Source organism: Epinephelus moara, chromosome 17, assembly GCF_006386435.1.
Source record: "Epinephelus moara isolate mb chromosome 17, YSFRI_EMoa_1.0, whole genome shotgun sequence".
Taxonomy (NCBI): domain Eukaryota; kingdom Metazoa; phylum Chordata; class Actinopteri; order Perciformes; family Serranidae; genus Epinephelus; species Epinephelus moara.
Genome location: NC_065522.1, coordinates 28,366,552 through 28,384,681, shown reverse-complemented (window position 1 = coordinate 28,384,681; position 18,130 = coordinate 28,366,552). Strand labels below are relative to the sequence as shown.

Below are 18,130 nucleotides of genomic sequence, written 5' to 3'. Positions count from 1 at the left end.
CACAACATCTCAGTTTTCAGGTGAACGAGCTTGCACCTCAAAATGTCAGGTTTCAAGTAACCAAGCAAAACTCAATTACATCAGCTGGATGACTGTGTATTTCTGAGAGCCTAAAGAGACTTTAAGGGCCTAAAGGCTAAAAAAAAACATCTGAAAAATATAAAATCAAAATTGCTTAACTCTCCAGAGATCCCATGAATATAGATGACTATTCAGGGCGAGTCCCTACCTCTTTTTGGTGGTATTTGATGGCCAGTTTGAGCTTGGCCAGGTCGTGGCACTGCCTGGGGTCCAGTTCCTCACTCTGGTCGTTGTCTCTGTGGTTCAGGATGGTTTCCAGCTCTCTAGAACTCCTGGCCTGGTCCAGAAGGTCTTTGGCGAACCGCTTGCACTGCTGCGACAGCTCCTCGTATTCCTGACGAAACTCATTCTCCACCTGAGAAGAGCAAGGTAGCAGAGGTGCGGATGTGAGTGACAAGGCTTGAACTTGAGGCAGACTCAAGGCACAAATTTGATGACTTTAAACTCAACTTGACAAAATCAAAAAGGATTTGCAGCTCAAACTGGACTTTAACACCTATGACTCATGACTTGACTTGGACTTGAGCTTATCAACTTGAAAATACTTGATACCTTCCTCCAAACCCAAAGATTAAGAAGTATGTAATTTAAAAAAGTGTGCCACGAATCAGTCCATTTCTGTTTCTGTTCTGCACTAGTTGGAAAAAATGATGCCAAAGATAATTCCCATCAAGTACAAAAACTACGTGGTGGTCAACAAAAAATATGCAAAATGTGCGACTCGATAATTGACGACAAAGATGCAACAACTTCCAAATTCCTACGACATCTGAAGTTGCACAAACAAGAGTAAGTTGAAACTAACATAGTGAGTGAGCTCACGGACCTTTTTTACAAACTTGTTTCAACAAATAAACGTACATTTTAAAAAGCACTCATGATTTTAATTGGGCATTACAATTGTTGAGAAGCGCATTATGACTTGCTTGGGTCTTGAATCTCAAAGTTTAGGACGGGGGCCAGCAACCTTTAATATCAAAAGACCCATTTTGGCCTATTTTTTCTTTTTCTTTTTTAATCCTTTTGGAGCTTCAGTACAAATCTGTTCCTTATAATGAAGGTAACACAGTCTATTAAGGCCCAATCCCAGTACCCCTAGCCATTGCCCACTACCCCTTGGCTCTCGAAATGAAGCAACGAGGGGTAGGGGTTGAAATCTTTCCCTAGGAATTGGGACACCACTCACTACGTCACTGTGTCGGTTACGTTCACGCATACGTAACTATTTTAAACAGGAACCTGCGAGCCATCTACATTTCCAACCGGCATCTACAATGGAGTCTCCAGTTGAGTTCAACCGTTTGCTGCATTCATCATGCTTCGTTTGATGAACAACAGACGACAGGGGACTTCTGCTAGCTAGCTAACCAGCTAACATTACGAGGCAGCATAGTTATACTAGCTGGCGTGTTATCGTAATGTGAAAAATCCGACAATTTTGCAGAACAGGACAGATGACAGACACCAGACGGTGCGAGCTGGCTAGCTAGCTAACAAGCAACCTGACGACGGTAACGTTAGCTATGTATGAATTTTTTTCCCCGTCTCTTGGTCGCAGGTAGCCATGGCAACGTCTACCCCTAGTTGGCAAGTCAGCATCTGAAATCCCTCGCTCCGAAGGGCTAGTTTCATACCCACTACCCTTCGTTATGCCTCCTACCCCTACATGCAAAAAGGAATTGGGACACCCCTCTCGGGAACGCGCAAATGTAGGGGTAGGGCTAAGGGGGGGTATTGGGACAGGCTCTAAGTCTAAATTGGTATCACCATTACTACTAATTCTAAATGAGCATTAATTTATATGTTTTACTACAAAGTTGTTACTCTGCAGTGGGCTATTTATGATAATTGGTACTTTTATCTTGCAACTTCGGTGGTGAAGCAAACAAATCTGTCCAAGCACTAATACATTCTTGATTGTCCTCTAAGACTTATTCTTCTTTGGATTTGGAATCCGTAGCTAGCCTTGCTCTGGAAACTCAACACTAGCCCGGCTATTGGGGTTCACCTAAATTTAGGATAAAGGCCCAGGCTCTTGACGTATGACACGCATTTTAGTTGATGGAACGTTAAAACTTTTTTTTTTTGAGTGTGTAGGCTACACATTTTGGACAATGTAAGAATCACTTTTGGCCTACAACAATGATAAATGAAATTAAAAATGTAGAAAATAATTGTTATTCATTTCCACATATTGTTTTTTGTCAAAGCCACGTAGAGCCACTGGAGAAGGGCTAAAGAGCTGTATGTGGCACCAGAGCCGCAGGTCGCCTACCCCTGGTTTAGGACCTAGGACTTGACTTGGGACATGTCAGTGTTCACTTCAGACTTGACTCAAAGCTAAAGTACAACAACTTGAGACTTACTTGTAACTTGCTAAACAATGACTTGGCCCCACCTCTGCAAGATAGTACAGCAGAGGGTAGAGTACAGAAAACCTTGTTCCCAAGTATTTACGACGGGTCTATAGTTGTCCATAAATTTGACTTTCATTGCTCAATACAGTTCCCAGCTCTTTAGAATTTGTGCTGCTGCAACAGCTTCATATGCTACTACTCATAAAGATATTGTTTCTCAAGATAAAACAAAGAGATCCCGATACGGCGTTCTCTGATAACAGTGCTAGAACTCACAGCAGAAGAAAAGCGGAGAGTACATATAAATTAGAGATAAATAGTCACTTATAGTGGCACAAGTGAAGGACGCACTTGAGGGAAATGAGTAACATAAATGATATTTGATGCCGCCGCTGCTTCCACAAAGGCTTTAACAGCCCATTAAGTTTAGGATGTGGCGTTCATCCAGTGGAGTTCACTTGGGTGCTTGGAGAATCGATGCCAAGGAGGACTGAAGCCGCTCTGTAGGCTCCTGCTGGACCAGCACTTTATTGTGACATTTTAAATTGGTGTCTCATTTAATCTGACAGTAAGCTGTATATCCTGGACATAAAAGCTGGCAGAAATCATAAGGCCTAATCCTGTCCTGGTCCAAATACTTCACTGACGAGTCACTGTGCAGCAGACTAAACCTTTTCTCCACAAAGACAATAGGTGCAAACTATTTCCTCTGCAAAAGGAACAAAAAAATAAGTTTTGTCCAAACAGAAGGCATCGATATCAGCACCTTGCTGAGCTCTTTGAGTTCCCAGCCCAGTCTGAAGGCAGTGAGGATGGGATCTTCACTGGACAGAGCGATGAGGGAGGGTGAGGCCAGAGCCTTGTAGATGTTGAGTCGAGACCTTGAATGCCGAAGACTGTCGACCTACAGGAGAAGACGCAGAGAGACAAACAAGGAGAAAGCTTGATTTACCACTTTAAAGTCCAACTCATATCATACCACTTCTCAGGAGGATCAACAGCTCTCAAGTGAGTCACTCTTAGAAAGTTTACAAAAGCCTGATTGAGGGTTGAGTTGGGTGTTAAGATTTCATTTCTCGTTATGGCCTAAGTTGTAACTTTAGTATTAGTCTGCAACAGAATCCTTTGCTATTAGTACCAGCTAGAATTGGGCCTTCTTGAGATATTGCGTTCACCAGAATGATACAAATGTCACAATGACCTTGACCTTTGACCACCAAAATATAATCCCTTCATTGTTGAGTGCAAGTGGATGAATGTGCCAAATTTAAAGAGGCATTCATGAGATATCGTGTTCACCAGAATAGGACAGACAACCTGAAAACATAGTGTCAACATTGTGTCTTCAACTTCAACTTTAGGTTGTCCCTGGAGGGCAATTAGTTGCACAGCACAAGAGAACACATCAGAACATAAATACTCAACAATCAGGGGGAGGTGGGGGTGACCAAATACAGTGATCTGAAACAACAGTGGTCATCAAACACAACCATCAATATCATCATCATTAACATCACCACCATCAATCAACCAGCCAAAAGAGTATCCTCATTACCAGGTCTGACTCTTCCACTGCCGTGACAGTAGGAATGAAGTTCCAAAAGTTTGTACGGAAGACTTTCAGTCTTTTTACCTTATTTACAGTGAATTCAAACTCAGTTTCCGTTTGTATTTCCTCAGTGTGTTTACATAACAAGAAGAAAACTGAGTGGTTAAAGTGTTTTACACTGCAGAAAAAAGACTTGTTAATGAGTAGAGATGGAAAAATACAAGCGGGCATTGATTCATGGCAGGGGAAATATAGAGTATCTAACTATTTGAGATAAGATGCTGAAAATAGTGCTGGAAGTACGCATTGGGAGTAATTATTGTGCATTAAAATATAGATTTTTCTGCAAACCAAACTGGGCGTACCAGGAGAAATAACCACTCACCTCTGAACTGGATACACACTCGACACAGTCACATCGTATCTGGTGTGGTCTGGGAATGGTGACCTGTAGAGAACAACAGCATAATGAAGGGCAAATCATCATCATCACAGCTGACATCTACATAATTCATTGATATTATTCATTATCTGTAACCGCTTATCCTGTTTGGGGTCGCAGGGGGGCTGGAGCCTATCCTAGCTGACACTGGGCAAGAGGCAGGGTAAGCCCTGGACAGGACATAGAGACAGACAACCATTCGCACTCACATTTACACCTTCGGGCAATTTAGGGTCACCAATAGAGTGTGCCAGGGCTGACGTCAAAACCCGTAAGTTCGCGCTGGTTCCCAGAAGAGAAAGTGAATGTGATTTTTGCATTGTGTTTTGGATTATGTCAGAAAATAAGCTCTGTGGCTAACACAAGTTTATGATACTTACAGGTTTTGTTCAGCGAGATAATCTTCACATATGAACACCTTTCATACCGCATTTGAAGCTTAAATGCGATCGCCAGAAGTAAAAAGCTAACGTTAGGCTTTAACGGACTACATGACTACTCCACGGTCGCATGACTCTTGACGTCACCGCCACTAAGCTTTCAACTGATTTCGGCCGCTTTATTTTAAAAACATTGTATAATGGGGAAATCGGACTGTTTAAGCTAAATAAGAAGCTGTAATGGCGGACTGCCAGCACTCTCGCCTGTTCGGGGGTGATGACGTTTAATGTCCCCGACAGGGTTTGTAGTCGTATTGAGCAACTTGTTAGCAACCGCCTTTTTTACGACACGTAAAAGCTTCAAAATTCACAAGTAGGGTATTTACTGACGTGTTTTATGTCGTAGAACAAAACCTGAAACTCGCTTAAGCTTTTGTTAACCACAGACCTTATTTGAGGCATTTTACCAAAATCCCATTCAAAAAACGTATTGACTTTTAGACGAGAGAACCGGAAGTGCTAAAAGCGCTAACAGAGTTCCAGGTTTACTGGCACACTTTATTGACCCTTCGTTAAGCCTCTCCCTTAATCAGTCACTGTCCAATCCTACGTTAGCAACCGTGTGTAGCAACCGAGAGGTCCGTCAAGCTTTCAGCAGAAGCTAATATGCCAAAGCGGCGTGCATACTGTAACATTACCTTCACGTCCGACACCTGATACCCAAAAAGTGTCGAAGGTGGTGTCGAATTTTTCCCCTTCCCCAAGCCCAAGACCCAAGGAAGATATGGCTAAAACAGTGTGGAAGACCACACGAACAGCTGAATCCTGCAAAGATCAATAAAAACACCTACGTTTGTTCCAAGTTAAGATGCTAACGTTAGCTATGCGTGCTAGCTGCTCTCCCTTTGTCTGCCCCAAGGAGGGAACATAACTCAACATTAACTTAAATTTAAACCATATATTGACCCTTCACGTGAAGTGTCAAGACGTGGGGTGGCTGACGCTTGCATTGCGACTGGTAAGCTTGTCCCTCTATTTTAATGTTCTCATGATTTAAACTCTGCCAGCAGATGATACTGTTAATGTAGCTCTCACATGCATATTGAAGACCTCTCTGTCGTCTTCTCTCTGATATCTCCGAACAGTTTTTCCAGAAATGTGATGTTATTTCCTTTGGAATATTTCTCACTGATATTGCTGAAAACTCCATATTTCTTATGCTAGGAGCGAAAGCTTGACGGACGTGGCAACAGTAACTAAGGGTGGCGGGGCTTAGTGAAGGGTCAATTAACCTGCATGTCTTTGGACTGTGGGACGAAGCTGGAGTACCTGGAGGAAACCCACGCTGAGAACACACAGGGAGAACATGCAAACTCCACACACAAGGGCTCCCCCAACTTGGTTTCTTGGTACCTATCTTTTTAAATATGGAGCTACTGACCTTCCGCTGGACGAGGAGCTTGATGATCTCGTAGTTGTTGGTGTGAGCAGCGAGCATGATGGGAGTTATGTCCGGGGTGAACTCTGAAAACTGACTGTCCATCATCAGTGAGGGAACCTGAAGAAAAGCAAAGAACAAAAACTCTTTTATAAAATCTCATAACCATATGAGAGGTGGACAACAATGACCGGCTGATATCTACTACTGAATAATCCAACATCAGCTTGATAGTTGGTTAAACCTTTCTGGTTACACGGCCATTTAACAAGAGACAAAAACAAAACTCTAATGAGCCTTTACAGTGCAGTTAAAAAGCCATGATTCAGCTCTACATGTGGTGCTGTTACGTGAGGGGAACAACTCAAAGCAAAAGACAAATTAGCCAAATGATGAATCCAATTAAACTCACTTGAATCAGATTAAAACAAATTAAATTAGTGTAATGCATTCGACAAAAGAAGCTTCTCGCTGCAGAGGTACATTTATTTAGAGCCACATCCTCTCCAAACCTCATTATATCCCTCATTGACGCCACTCTGCACACCTGCTGTAGTCTGAGGAAAACAGAGAATAAAAGAGCGTTTTATTACCGAGCGAGAACCAGGTGGTTTGTTACAACAACAGATAATGGATATATTAGAATAAGAGAGTTTAAAGGCTCAGAACAGGAGAGCTGACCATTGTGCAATCATGCTGCTGTGTTTTAGATATTTGGATCCATGTCCCGACCTTTACAAGCAGACATTGGTTCCCATTCATTCCAACACAATACAAAAATCCATTAGCAGACTCTTGACACTTGTTACAGTATATAATAACTATACCAATGAATGGACATCAGTGACTGCCTGGAATGAAACGACTAACAAAAAAAGTACAATTTACACAATTTGTGTAGTTTTCTGCAGTTAAAAAGTTAAAACTTTAAGTCCAGCATTTTTTTAAAAAAAAGTTATATGCAGCAGCCACTGTTTTTTACTGTACATGTCTATGAGTTGTGAATTCCTTTTCCAGTTTACTTAATTTCAATATTTTAGAGGATGGAAGAAGTTATACTCTAATATCTTTCAAAAAAAAAAAAAAAAAAAAAAAAAGAATATATTTTGGTCTATTTTGTCAAGTTTTCTGTATTTTAATTACATCTAATTTAAAGACAGAACTTGGTAAGTAAACCAAAAAAGTATGATTTAAATACAATTAAAACATTTGGTGTATTTCAGCTATGTGTTGAATTTACTTTTTATGTTAGTGATGTCATAACTAAACTTCATTCTGTTTTGCTTGATTTAATTACATGGTATTTTAAAGGGTTTTTTTTGTTTATGTTAGAATTAGATGACTCTAATGGAAATGATGGAAATTATGTAGGAAATTGAAATATATAATACTGACATGATAGATCAAACCAGGCTGGGAATCACTTACATGAGATTTGAAGCTGCAAACACACCTCACTCCTGACTGATGATGATGCTAACCTAAATGTATCATTTTTTCACTGTTTACAGGATAATTAAAGAATTTGGAAAATATGCTTATTAGTTTTGTTGATGAGAGTAAGACGAAACGATTGATGCCACTTTCATGTCTGTACGATCAAAGTTAAAGCTAGCAGCTGGTTAGCTTAGCTTAGCACAAAGACTGCAGGAAACAGCTAGCTAGCTAAAGCTCACTAACATGTTATATCTCATTTGTTTATCTGTACAAAACCCTGGAGTTCAAAAGAAAAAAAAACAAAACTTTGATTTTATGATTGTATGGGAGTTATGTGCCAGATTATTTCTTGTTCAGGTGCAGTAACATCCTCAAGTCTCTGCTGGTTGCCGACAAAAATAGTGACACGTAACGAATTTGTTTGAATTGATTGTTTTGGCGGAGGAGATCTTTTATTTAAAAAAAAAAAAAAAAAAAAAAAAAAATGAAATTACCAATCTATCTTTTAAGGCCCTCAGCACAAAAAAGTGTTTTGCGTTTCTCCTCCATTGTTTACCAACTGTAAACTTGTTGTCGTGACCACCACAGAAGCCCCACCTCTCAAATCATCTGATTGGACAATGGGAAAAAAGATGATGTGGGGTCCGTTTCCGCTTTTTCAACTCAGGGTGTTCCCAGAGCTCCGGAAAAAATGGCGGGTGCCTGGAACACTCAGAACTCCTCGAGTTCTCTCAGAAACACAAGGCGCGTAATCTCTTAAAACAGATTCTACAGTTTACACTGTAGAATGTGTGAAAAACGGACAACAGCACAACTTACAAGCCTTCCACTCCTCATGACAGGAAAAAAAGGGCATTAGCGACAACGTTTTTACCGCCGTTTGGTTCGAGTTGCAGGTAGGAGTGTAATGCTGGGGGCACCGCCGGAAGTGAAGGGGGTGAGCGATCCCCAAGGCCCCTGCACTTCTGTTAGTCGAAAAACTACCGGGCAGTGCCTCCAGAGTTAAAGCGAGATTTTTTTTTTATTTTTCTTTTGTTACCGATGGATGTCCAGATTGCAAGGCAACGCAACAACAGCAAGCAAAAAGCTTCATTCTCGTTAAAATCAATTTCAAAAAGCTGCTAAAACGCTGGCTTTTAATTTGGAGTAATGTAATTGCCTCAGTTTTTAAATTTTAATCATTTGCTTTTACATAAATTTTGTTTACCCTATTGACTTTAATTAATTGACTTTTTTTATTTTTTATTGTTGTAATTTTTCGTCTTCCAATTCTTTTTGCCTGTATCTTTTATTTTTGTTTTTATTCATACATTTTGTCTGTATTGTTTCAGTTTTGCTCTGTGAAGCACTTGTGCGTACATGTTCATATGAAAAGGTGGATAATCTCCAAAGAGCTGCTGTCGAACGCACTCCGGTCCAACAACACAGCAAATTAAAGCCTTTATAATCTTTATGGAGCTGAATCAACAGCTTTCTAATAAAATTTAACATCACTTTATTTTTATTTTTTTGTGTTTCCACCTCCTCTACATTTTCACACACGATAAATAATGAACGATAAAATACATAAAACAAATTAAGGATAACACTTCACTTTAACCTCCTCTACGTAGCATTTAAAAGCACCGGATAAACATTTCTGTTTTTAACACATCGCAAGTTGACAGTTTTAGGTGTTTATTTATGCACAGTACTTGTCAACAATTATAACTTCTCCTATTTTATATAAGCTGTGTTCTCCTGGGCGCCTACAGGAGGAGTTACAGTTGTTGATAAATACATTAATAAACACATATCTGTGTACAACCATGAACCATTTATTAAATGTTTATATGCAGCTTATAAATGTTTGATACAGGGACTTAAAATAAAGTGTCACTAAACCAAGAATAAAGATTGATATGTGCCTGCATGTCGCAAAACATAAGATGTCTAAATCCTGTGATACAGACACACACTCACACACTCACACACTCACATACTCCAAGACATCACAGGAAGGAGTGAGAGGGTCGGACTTGAGGAAGAGGAGGGAACGAGGGAGGAGAGGAGAGGAGGGAACACATGTGGACTCTCTTTCATCTCTCAGTGGGAGAACCAGGCAGAGTGCTTCTCCCCATCCTTCTTATCTTATCTTCCCTCTCTCCGTCTCTGTCTATCTTCTCCTCTGCCTTTCACTCCTCCTCACCTCCTCTGTCTGACTGCCATCTCCTCTCCTCCCTTTACACCACCTCCTCTTCATCGTTTTCTCCCATCTTTCTCCTCGTCCAACCTCCTGCCATCTTTGTTTTTTCTGTCTGCTCCCTCCCCTCATCCCTCTCTCCTCCTTTTCTGCCGCTCCCTCTGTCTCTCCCTCCTCACTGCTGCCAAAAACCTTTTTCCTCATCTGATCTCTCTCCTTCTCACTCCCCCTCTCCCTCTTTTTTTTTTTTTTTTCTCTGGCGTGATAAGGAGCGTTAGAGCAGCTGCCACGGGCTGGGCATCACACACTGATTAAAGAGACAGGGGGATCACACACACACACATACACACACACACACACGCACACACACACACGCATACACACACACACACACACACACACTTAGGTAAGTATAAACAAACTCACAGGTAAATGACCTATATAGTTTGTGTGCGGCCGTGTCTTTTCCTTGATGTTTAGTTTGAAAGGATCTGTTTTAAAAGCTTTTATCTTTTGATGCATCGTAATGTTCCTGAGTTTCCTGCTGCTGGTGATGAGGACCGTTCAGGATACACTCCCACTACGACTGACCCACATAAGAAGAAAAAATACACTCCGCAATATTTCGCGTTGTCACATTGTTTTTTGTGCTGTACGTTACATCAGCGGTTTTCCATATCAGAGGCGTGGAGACCCTGTACTCCAACCAGAGGACAGTCAGACCCTGTCCCAAAAGTACAGGCCTTCATTTTTCATTTATTTATTTATTTTCTATAGAAGCCACTATGTCCACCAATGTGATCAAAAAATGATGAGAAACGTCTAAAAAAGTAACTCAGTATCATTCCTTAATCTTCTGTGATACTGAGTCAATATTTTGTTAAAGTTTCTCATTTTGAGATCATTTCTTTGAGATGCTATTATGTTTAGACACCAACTCATTATATTAAGACACGTAGTTTTTACTTTGAGACACCAGCTGGTTCAGCTAACTGAATATGTCAAGATGCTAAGTCATTACTTTGAGACACTAACTCATCATTTCAAAAGGACTAAATCATGATTTCGAGAAACTAAGTCAGTTTTTGACAAAGCAAGTGATTACGTTAAGATACCAGTTATTTCGAGACACTAAGTCATTATTTTTTAATCACTTGGTCATTATTATGAGACACTGTCATTATTTCAAGAGACTAGATGTGATTTTGAGAAACTAAGTGATTAATATGAGACACTAAGTCATTATTTTATGACACTAAGTCATCATTTCTGAGATAATAAGTCATTATAATAACAGTGTCTAAAAGTAATGAAATAGTATTTCAAAGTAATGACTTAGTATCTTAAAATAAAGCCTTAGTGTCTCAAAATAATTTAGTGTCTCAAAATAATGACTTAGTATCTTATAGACTTAGTGTCTCAAAATTATTTAGTGTCTCAAAATAATGAAAAAGTGTCTCAAAGTAATGACTTAGTATCTTAAAGACTAAGTGTCACAAAATAATGACTAAGTATCTCAAAATAATGTCTAAGTATCTTAAAGACTAAGTGTCACAAAATAATGACTAAGTATCTTAAAATGACTTAGTGTCTCAAAATAATGACTATGTATCTCAAAGTAATGACTTAGTCATTATTTTGAGATACTCAGTCATAATTTTGAGACACTAAGTCATCGTTTCTGAGATACTAAGTATCTCAAAATAATGTCTAAGTATCTTAAAGACTAAGTATCTTAAAATAATGACTAAGTATCTTAAAATGACTAAGTGTCTCAAAATAATGACTATGTATCTCAAAGTAATGACTTAGTATCTCAGAAACGATGACTTAGTGTCTCAAAATTATGACTTAGTGTCTCAAAATAATTTTAAGAAACTATGTCAACATTTCTGAGACACTAAGTGAGTAATTACTTTGAGTGACTAGATCTGATTAAGAGAAACTAAGTCATTATTCTGAGACACTAAGTTATTATTTTAAGAAACTATGTATTCATTTCTGAGACACTAAGTCACTATTTTGAGACACTGGGTCCAGTTTTGAGAAACTCAGTGATTATTCTGAGACACTAAGTTGTCATTTTGAGATGTTCCATCATTACTTTGAGGAAGGTTTCTCATTATTTTGAGCCACTAACTGATTATTTGGATAAACCAGGACCCTGTCAGACTGAACGTAATTTAAACCCAGCTGTAGTCAGGTCCAGGAGTGGAGTCTGGAAGAGCAGGAACTAAGAAGGCTTACAGACAGCTGCTGCTCAGCACCTGCTTTCTCTCCATATCAACCAAACACAAACCAGCACATGAAGCATTACTAAGGGAACAGTCCTTTTGATGTCATCTCCCTCCTCTCCTCTGTGATGTTTCCCCGTTGTTTCTAAATATCGTCAGAATCTGGCTATTTATTATGAGGTGGGAAGAAACCCACCATGGAGCCGCTGATTTACTGTGAACGCAAATTAACTGCAGACTCCCTCGAAGTTATATAAAGGAAATCAATAAACAGTGAATGTGCAGGTTTGTGCTGCGAATTAAGATTTTTGATTCAATTTTCAACTGATTTTCAGTGTTACTGATGATTTTTTTTTACAATTCTGTTTTTTTAAATACATTAAAATAAAAGATAAACTAAAATGTAATTAAATAAATGCAGATTTATATAACAACAGACAAATTGACGTTAACATGCACATTTTATACCCATACATCCACTGACAAAAGTGTACATGTGCATCCACACACAGATCAAAACAACCAAAAAATTATCTTCGACTCCAGCAACACACACACACACACTTAATCTTTTTTTTCACACACTTCACACATCAAAGGAAAGTGTGAGAGAGAGGCTGCGAAACCTTTTCCTCATCTGCATAGCTCTGTCTCTCTCTCTCTCTCTCTGTGTAACTACTTCCCTCACGTCCTCTCCGTCACTCCTTATGTCCCTCTGTTCTTATTCCTTCCCTCGCTTCTCCTATTTTTATTTGGCTCTGCTTCAGTCTCACCATCTCCCTCTCCGTCTCTTATCTCCCTCCATCACTCACGCAACTCTCCTCCTTTTTTTGATTTTTGGGTGCTCAAGGCAAAGACCTTCAGATTTCATCTGTGTTTTATCGCTCCCTTCTGTCCTTCCTTCCCTCCTCTCCTCCTCCCTTGCGTTGCTGCCTCGCTCCTTCCATTTCCGTGGAGCTGCCGGTGTAGAAAACTGCATTTGCTCATAGTTAATCATGGAGACGGAGAGGAAGGGGAGGAGGGCAGATGAAAAGGGGAGCGAGGGAGGAGGATGGCGATGAGAGAGGGAGAGAGGGGGAGTCGGATTGAGTCAGATGGAGAGGGACGGCAGAAAGGTCAACAGTTTTGCTCGCCAGGGGAAGATAAAAGGCATCGACTCTACCTGTCAGCTGAGGAAGAGCGAAACACACACATGCACTTCTTAATATAGGCATCACATGTAAACACGCACATGGACAGCTACTTTAACATGTGTATACAATTCCGCACACTTATGCGTCCGACCTCGTGTGCATCTGAGTATTAGTTACGCCGCTGCTGCTACATATGTGAAGCTCTCACACAGCACAACATGCAGTTTACAGTGAGAACAGTTTCAACACCTCCTTCTGCAGAGCACTGTTCAGCTGTGGCCCCTTTTTGAAGGATATGCAATCACTGTTCCCATGGTGGCAAGTTTACATATATTGGTAAAGTATAGCTATTTAATGCAAGGTTGTTCTGCTGCTTTCTTATCTCAACAGCAGCAAAAGACAGGGTTCCCATGGTCAATGAAAACCTGGAGGTCATGGGATTTCATAACCACATTTTCCAAGCCTGGAAGACTTATGGAGTTAGTACAAATTTTCATGGAATGATAGCCATCTCATAAAATATTGCTGTGTCACGGTATCACGGCATTACAGAATATAAATTATTATCAATCACAATGACTCAAACAAACATTTTATTACTATAACTGAAATATGAAACCAGTCTTATCAGTAAGGTTGTCATGAGAACCGATATCGATACCAAGTCGATGCCAACACGCAAAAAATACGTTGGTACCTGTTTTTGTTTTTTCGGTACCGTAAGTACCGGATACAACTTTGCCCTCAGCGTGCCGTGTTGATTTCTGTCGGAACTGACGGGGGCACTATATGCGCGTCAGTGTGTGACGAGGACGAGCGGCCAAGAAAACCGCCTGTTCTCCGTTGTCTTTGCTAGAAACAATGGCTTCTACAAGTGCTGCTGGAGCCACAACACCTCGGCTTGTCGAAAAGTTTGGTAGTAGGAGTCGTGTGTGGAGATATTGAATTTGAGGCAGATGAAAGCGGAGTAATTAAAAACTCGTAAAAACCAGTGTGCAAACAGTGCCTCCGAAGTTTACAGACCAAAGGAGGAGACACTTCAAACCTGGCTGAACACTTAAAAGACAGACACCCTGACTTGTTTAAAGAATTCAAGGCGAGTGAGTTTCAATTTATCGTCACTTGTGTTATGTTAAACATATCCTGAAATATACGTTACATTATTTGGGTTTGAGAGCCAGCTTACTACGTTTATAGGTGCAGCTACGAGTACTCGCTAACTTACGTTATAACTTATCCTGTAACAGATGGCTAACGCTACGTGACGTTAACAATACCGTCTTTAACGTTACTTAACGTTGTGTTTCAAGCAGTTATTATCGGACTAATTGTCACCATATCCGTAAATTCAAACTACTCTGTAGATGTACATGCATAACGTTATGTGCTGCTTTCTTACAGTCTCTGAGCTTATGTTATTTGAAGTGAAACTTTATTTTCTTTTACAGTATCAGTCTGGGGATGATGTTGACCAGGAGATGCAGGAGAGTCCGACAACAACACAGCCAAAATTTTTTGAAAGGCACAGAATTTATGACTCAAATTCATTTGAAGCAGTGCGAAACAGTTTTAATAAAGTAGTGAATTTAGTGTCTTTTTTGTGGCTAACAAGCGAAGCTAACGGCTAACAGTCACCGCTACAACTAACAAACTCCACAAATCCATTCAGCAACTCCACCGTCCACAGTCAGACACACACAGCTATTATTCGCACCAACAGCTGACGCTGCTCTGGTGTGAGTGTTTTTGCTGGCTAGCTAACATCGTGGCGCAGACTATTTGCTGGAGTTTACCAGCCTGTTGCTCATGTGGCATTTGAAGATGATTAAAAGCACGGACGTTCTCGGCGTTCAATGTCAAATAGTCAACCACAAACCTCTTTGTCACATATCGTCAACAAAAATGAAGCATAGATTTTGTCTTAGATTTTAATATTAAGATCTGTCTTTGGTTCCTTTTCGTCATAGAAAAAAAGTTGTAGTTTTTGTCAACGAAATTAACACTGGATTAAAGTCAAATTAAAGGCTTTCACGAGGATAAGCTTTAGCGATGATTGGATCTTCAAACTGTATACGAATTTCAATTTCACTGTAAACTGTGAATATTCTATTGCCTCACTTGGAGAAAAACAAAAAATCGGCGGAGCGTCATTTCAGTGCGCTCCAGCAGCACCTTCACCTGCCCCTGGTGTTTTGGATTCTGTAATTGAACTGAAATGCAGTATTCCAGCAATTATCCTTTCTTAAACATCACCACAAATTATTAACATAATCATATTCTAACACTTTACTGAGGATTTTTAGATGCTAATTAAGTAATTTAGCTGCACAATTATCTGTAAATGATAATGAAAGAGTTCAACATTTAAAAATGCTCTCACATCTGAGTGGAGATAATAACAGTGGCTCTCTGGTTTATTCATCAAATATTAATAAACGTGTAATATATTACAGTTCATTTTTAATTGTTATTATTTTATTTATCTTAAAGACTACAGCTGAGCAGACATCTAACACCGCAGGAGGCTGTGATTATTGTCTGTGGCAAATAAAGGGGAGTGAAAAACGACAGAAGAAGACGAAAGGTGAGACGGACAGCACGTGGAAAGAACGAGAAACTAACGGAGAAGAGGAGAGGAGGAAAAAAAAAACAGAAAAGTAAAATGAGAAACAGAAACACAGCAAGAACAGATTTGTTCCCATCCTCGTCCAACTGAGAGGCGACCAAAAACCTTCCCACAATCCTCTGCTCTCGGCCAAGGGTTGGTTGCCACGGCAACGCGGAACCTCACAGCCTCAGACGGTCCACGAATTAATGCACAAGAAGAAGAAGAAGTCTCTGTTTTTTTTCCTCCTCTCTCATCTTTTTCTCCTTCTCTTTATTTTTAAACATCTCCTTGTTCATCTGCGCTCCCTCCTGATTTTAAAGCTCTTTTTTTTTTACTTCCTCTCTCTGAATCTCTCCTTCTCGATCCTCCTTAACACCTACACGTTAACTGAACTGTGCAACATGTTCTTTTACTCTCTCTTTCACTCACACACACACACACACACACACACACACAGAAATGAGGCAGGCATGCAGACAAATATAATGTCTGTCTCTAAATCCTATTTCACAGTGTGTCTATAAAACGAGCTGTTTAATTTCCATCCTCTCAGCAGAATGTGGCATGGAGCATTACAATGAATGGATGTACTACTCATTACCACACACACACACACACACACACACACACACACAGCCGCACATTTACTGATGAGTGAATGCAAACACGTGCATGCATGAATGAGTCTGGATACAATGGATTAATATACATCCGCTGAGGACACGTCTGCAAGCACACCTGTTTCTCGCCGCTGGGCCTCCTGTGCGACAGCAGCAGCTCCACGGCGCCCACGACCTCCTTCCTGATGGCGTAGAGCAAGGCGTCGCCCGTGTGGATGCCGTGGTCGAGCAGGAGCTCCATGATCTCCAGGTTCTCGTTCTCGATGGCGATGAGGAGCGCGCTGCGGCCCAGCGGGTCCAGGCAGTTCACGTCCATGTTGTAGTAGACCTCCGCCTCCCGGAGGGCATGTTTGACACCCGCATAGTCACCTGGTGGGGCAGAGGGAGGGTGGAGGGGGAACAGATGTGGGTTTAAGCGTTTTAGGGCAGTGGTATCCAACTGTTACAAGGGCCAGATTTCTCCTAAAGCGAGACTGATACTAGTGCGGCAGACCTGTAAGTGCTGTAAAGGTGACTTGATTCAAAACACACATTAAACACACATTAAACATGGCTTAATAGAGACAGTTTCAAACACAAGTACACAAATCAGCTTCACTATAACTCGCAGCATTCACAGACAAACATCTGGACACATTTTCCCCACAAATACAACATGCTAACGTTATTAGCACAAGTCTATGGCATTTTACATTGTATAAATTATCCTAGCAGCTAGCAACTAGCAGAGATTTCCTCTGCCAGGATAAATCACACACTTAAAATGCTATTTTTGTGGAGGCTTTATTGTCTTCACAATTCATTGTTTCATATCTGTGATATTAAAGCTCTACGTCAACACAAACCTTATGCTGTACGTAGGGTGTTTGTTTAACGCAGTATAAATTCCACCTCAGTCATTAATTTAAGGTCCACACAATTTAATTTATTCAGCATCATACTTGTCTTTGATCATGTCATCAAGTTAGTTTGCTGTCCGTGTTCACTCACTCTACAGCAGGAAATGGCACTTCAAAATAAGAGCCCTGTGCTAGAAATTCACTGTACTTCGATGTTACAAACTTGACATGTTTCGAGACACTTGCGGTCCGTTAAGAATATGTCTATGACCTACTTTTGGACCGAAACCCACCAGTTAGGAACCACTGTTTTAGGGTTTAAGTCCTCACTTATGACCCACTCTCAGTGCCTGGTAGTGTATTTATCTGTAGAAACTTTGCCCTGAAAAGCCAAAAATCACAAATACAGCGAGGCTAAACGGCAAGCAGACAAAGCTTGTTCCAAAACAAGAGTGAATTTGGGGTTGGCTTTGGCGAGCACTGGAGCTGGCCCATTTTCTGTTGGACAAATAGGTGCCTGCAATTAGCTTAGTTAGCTCGCTACAATAATAGCTTTTCCATTGCGACAAATCGGACATTTTTATAATTGACCTATGGCTAAGTCCCGCCCTCAAATGTGATGAGCCAATCACAGTGCGTGTAGCCATTCCCATACACTCGGACATTCTCTGCCTGGACGTTCATTGAAATGCATTACAGAAAGTCAGTTTTGTTCGGTTTTATGAGCTTTTTCTGAGATTTGAAGTTTAAAAATGGTCAAACGGTGTGCATGGGGTACATGCAACTCTGACACAAGGTATCCTGAGAGGCTGGGCGACCAGGTGTATTTT

At 40.5% G+C, this 18,130-nt stretch overlaps 1 protein-coding gene across 1 annotated transcript in view; it reads right to left on the bottom strand.

The window, feature by feature from the left end:
* The window catches only part of trpc5a (transient receptor potential cation channel, subfamily C, member 5a), a 219,471-nt gene that overhangs the window by 101,622 nt on the left and 99,719 nt on the right, over window positions 1-18,130 (bottom strand). Inside the window, exons 4-8 of the mRNA XM_050066698.1 lie at window positions 16,580-16,830; window positions 6,251-6,367; window positions 4,373-4,435; window positions 3,205-3,342; window positions 230-436 (exon numbers count right to left, since the gene is read on the bottom strand). Of these exons, the coding sequence (XP_049922655.1) occupies window positions 230-436; window positions 3,205-3,342; window positions 4,373-4,435; window positions 6,251-6,367; window positions 16,580-16,830 (776 nt within the window). The remainder of the gene's footprint in view (window positions 1-229; window positions 437-3,204; window positions 3,343-4,372; window positions 4,436-6,250; window positions 6,368-16,579; window positions 16,831-18,130) is intronic.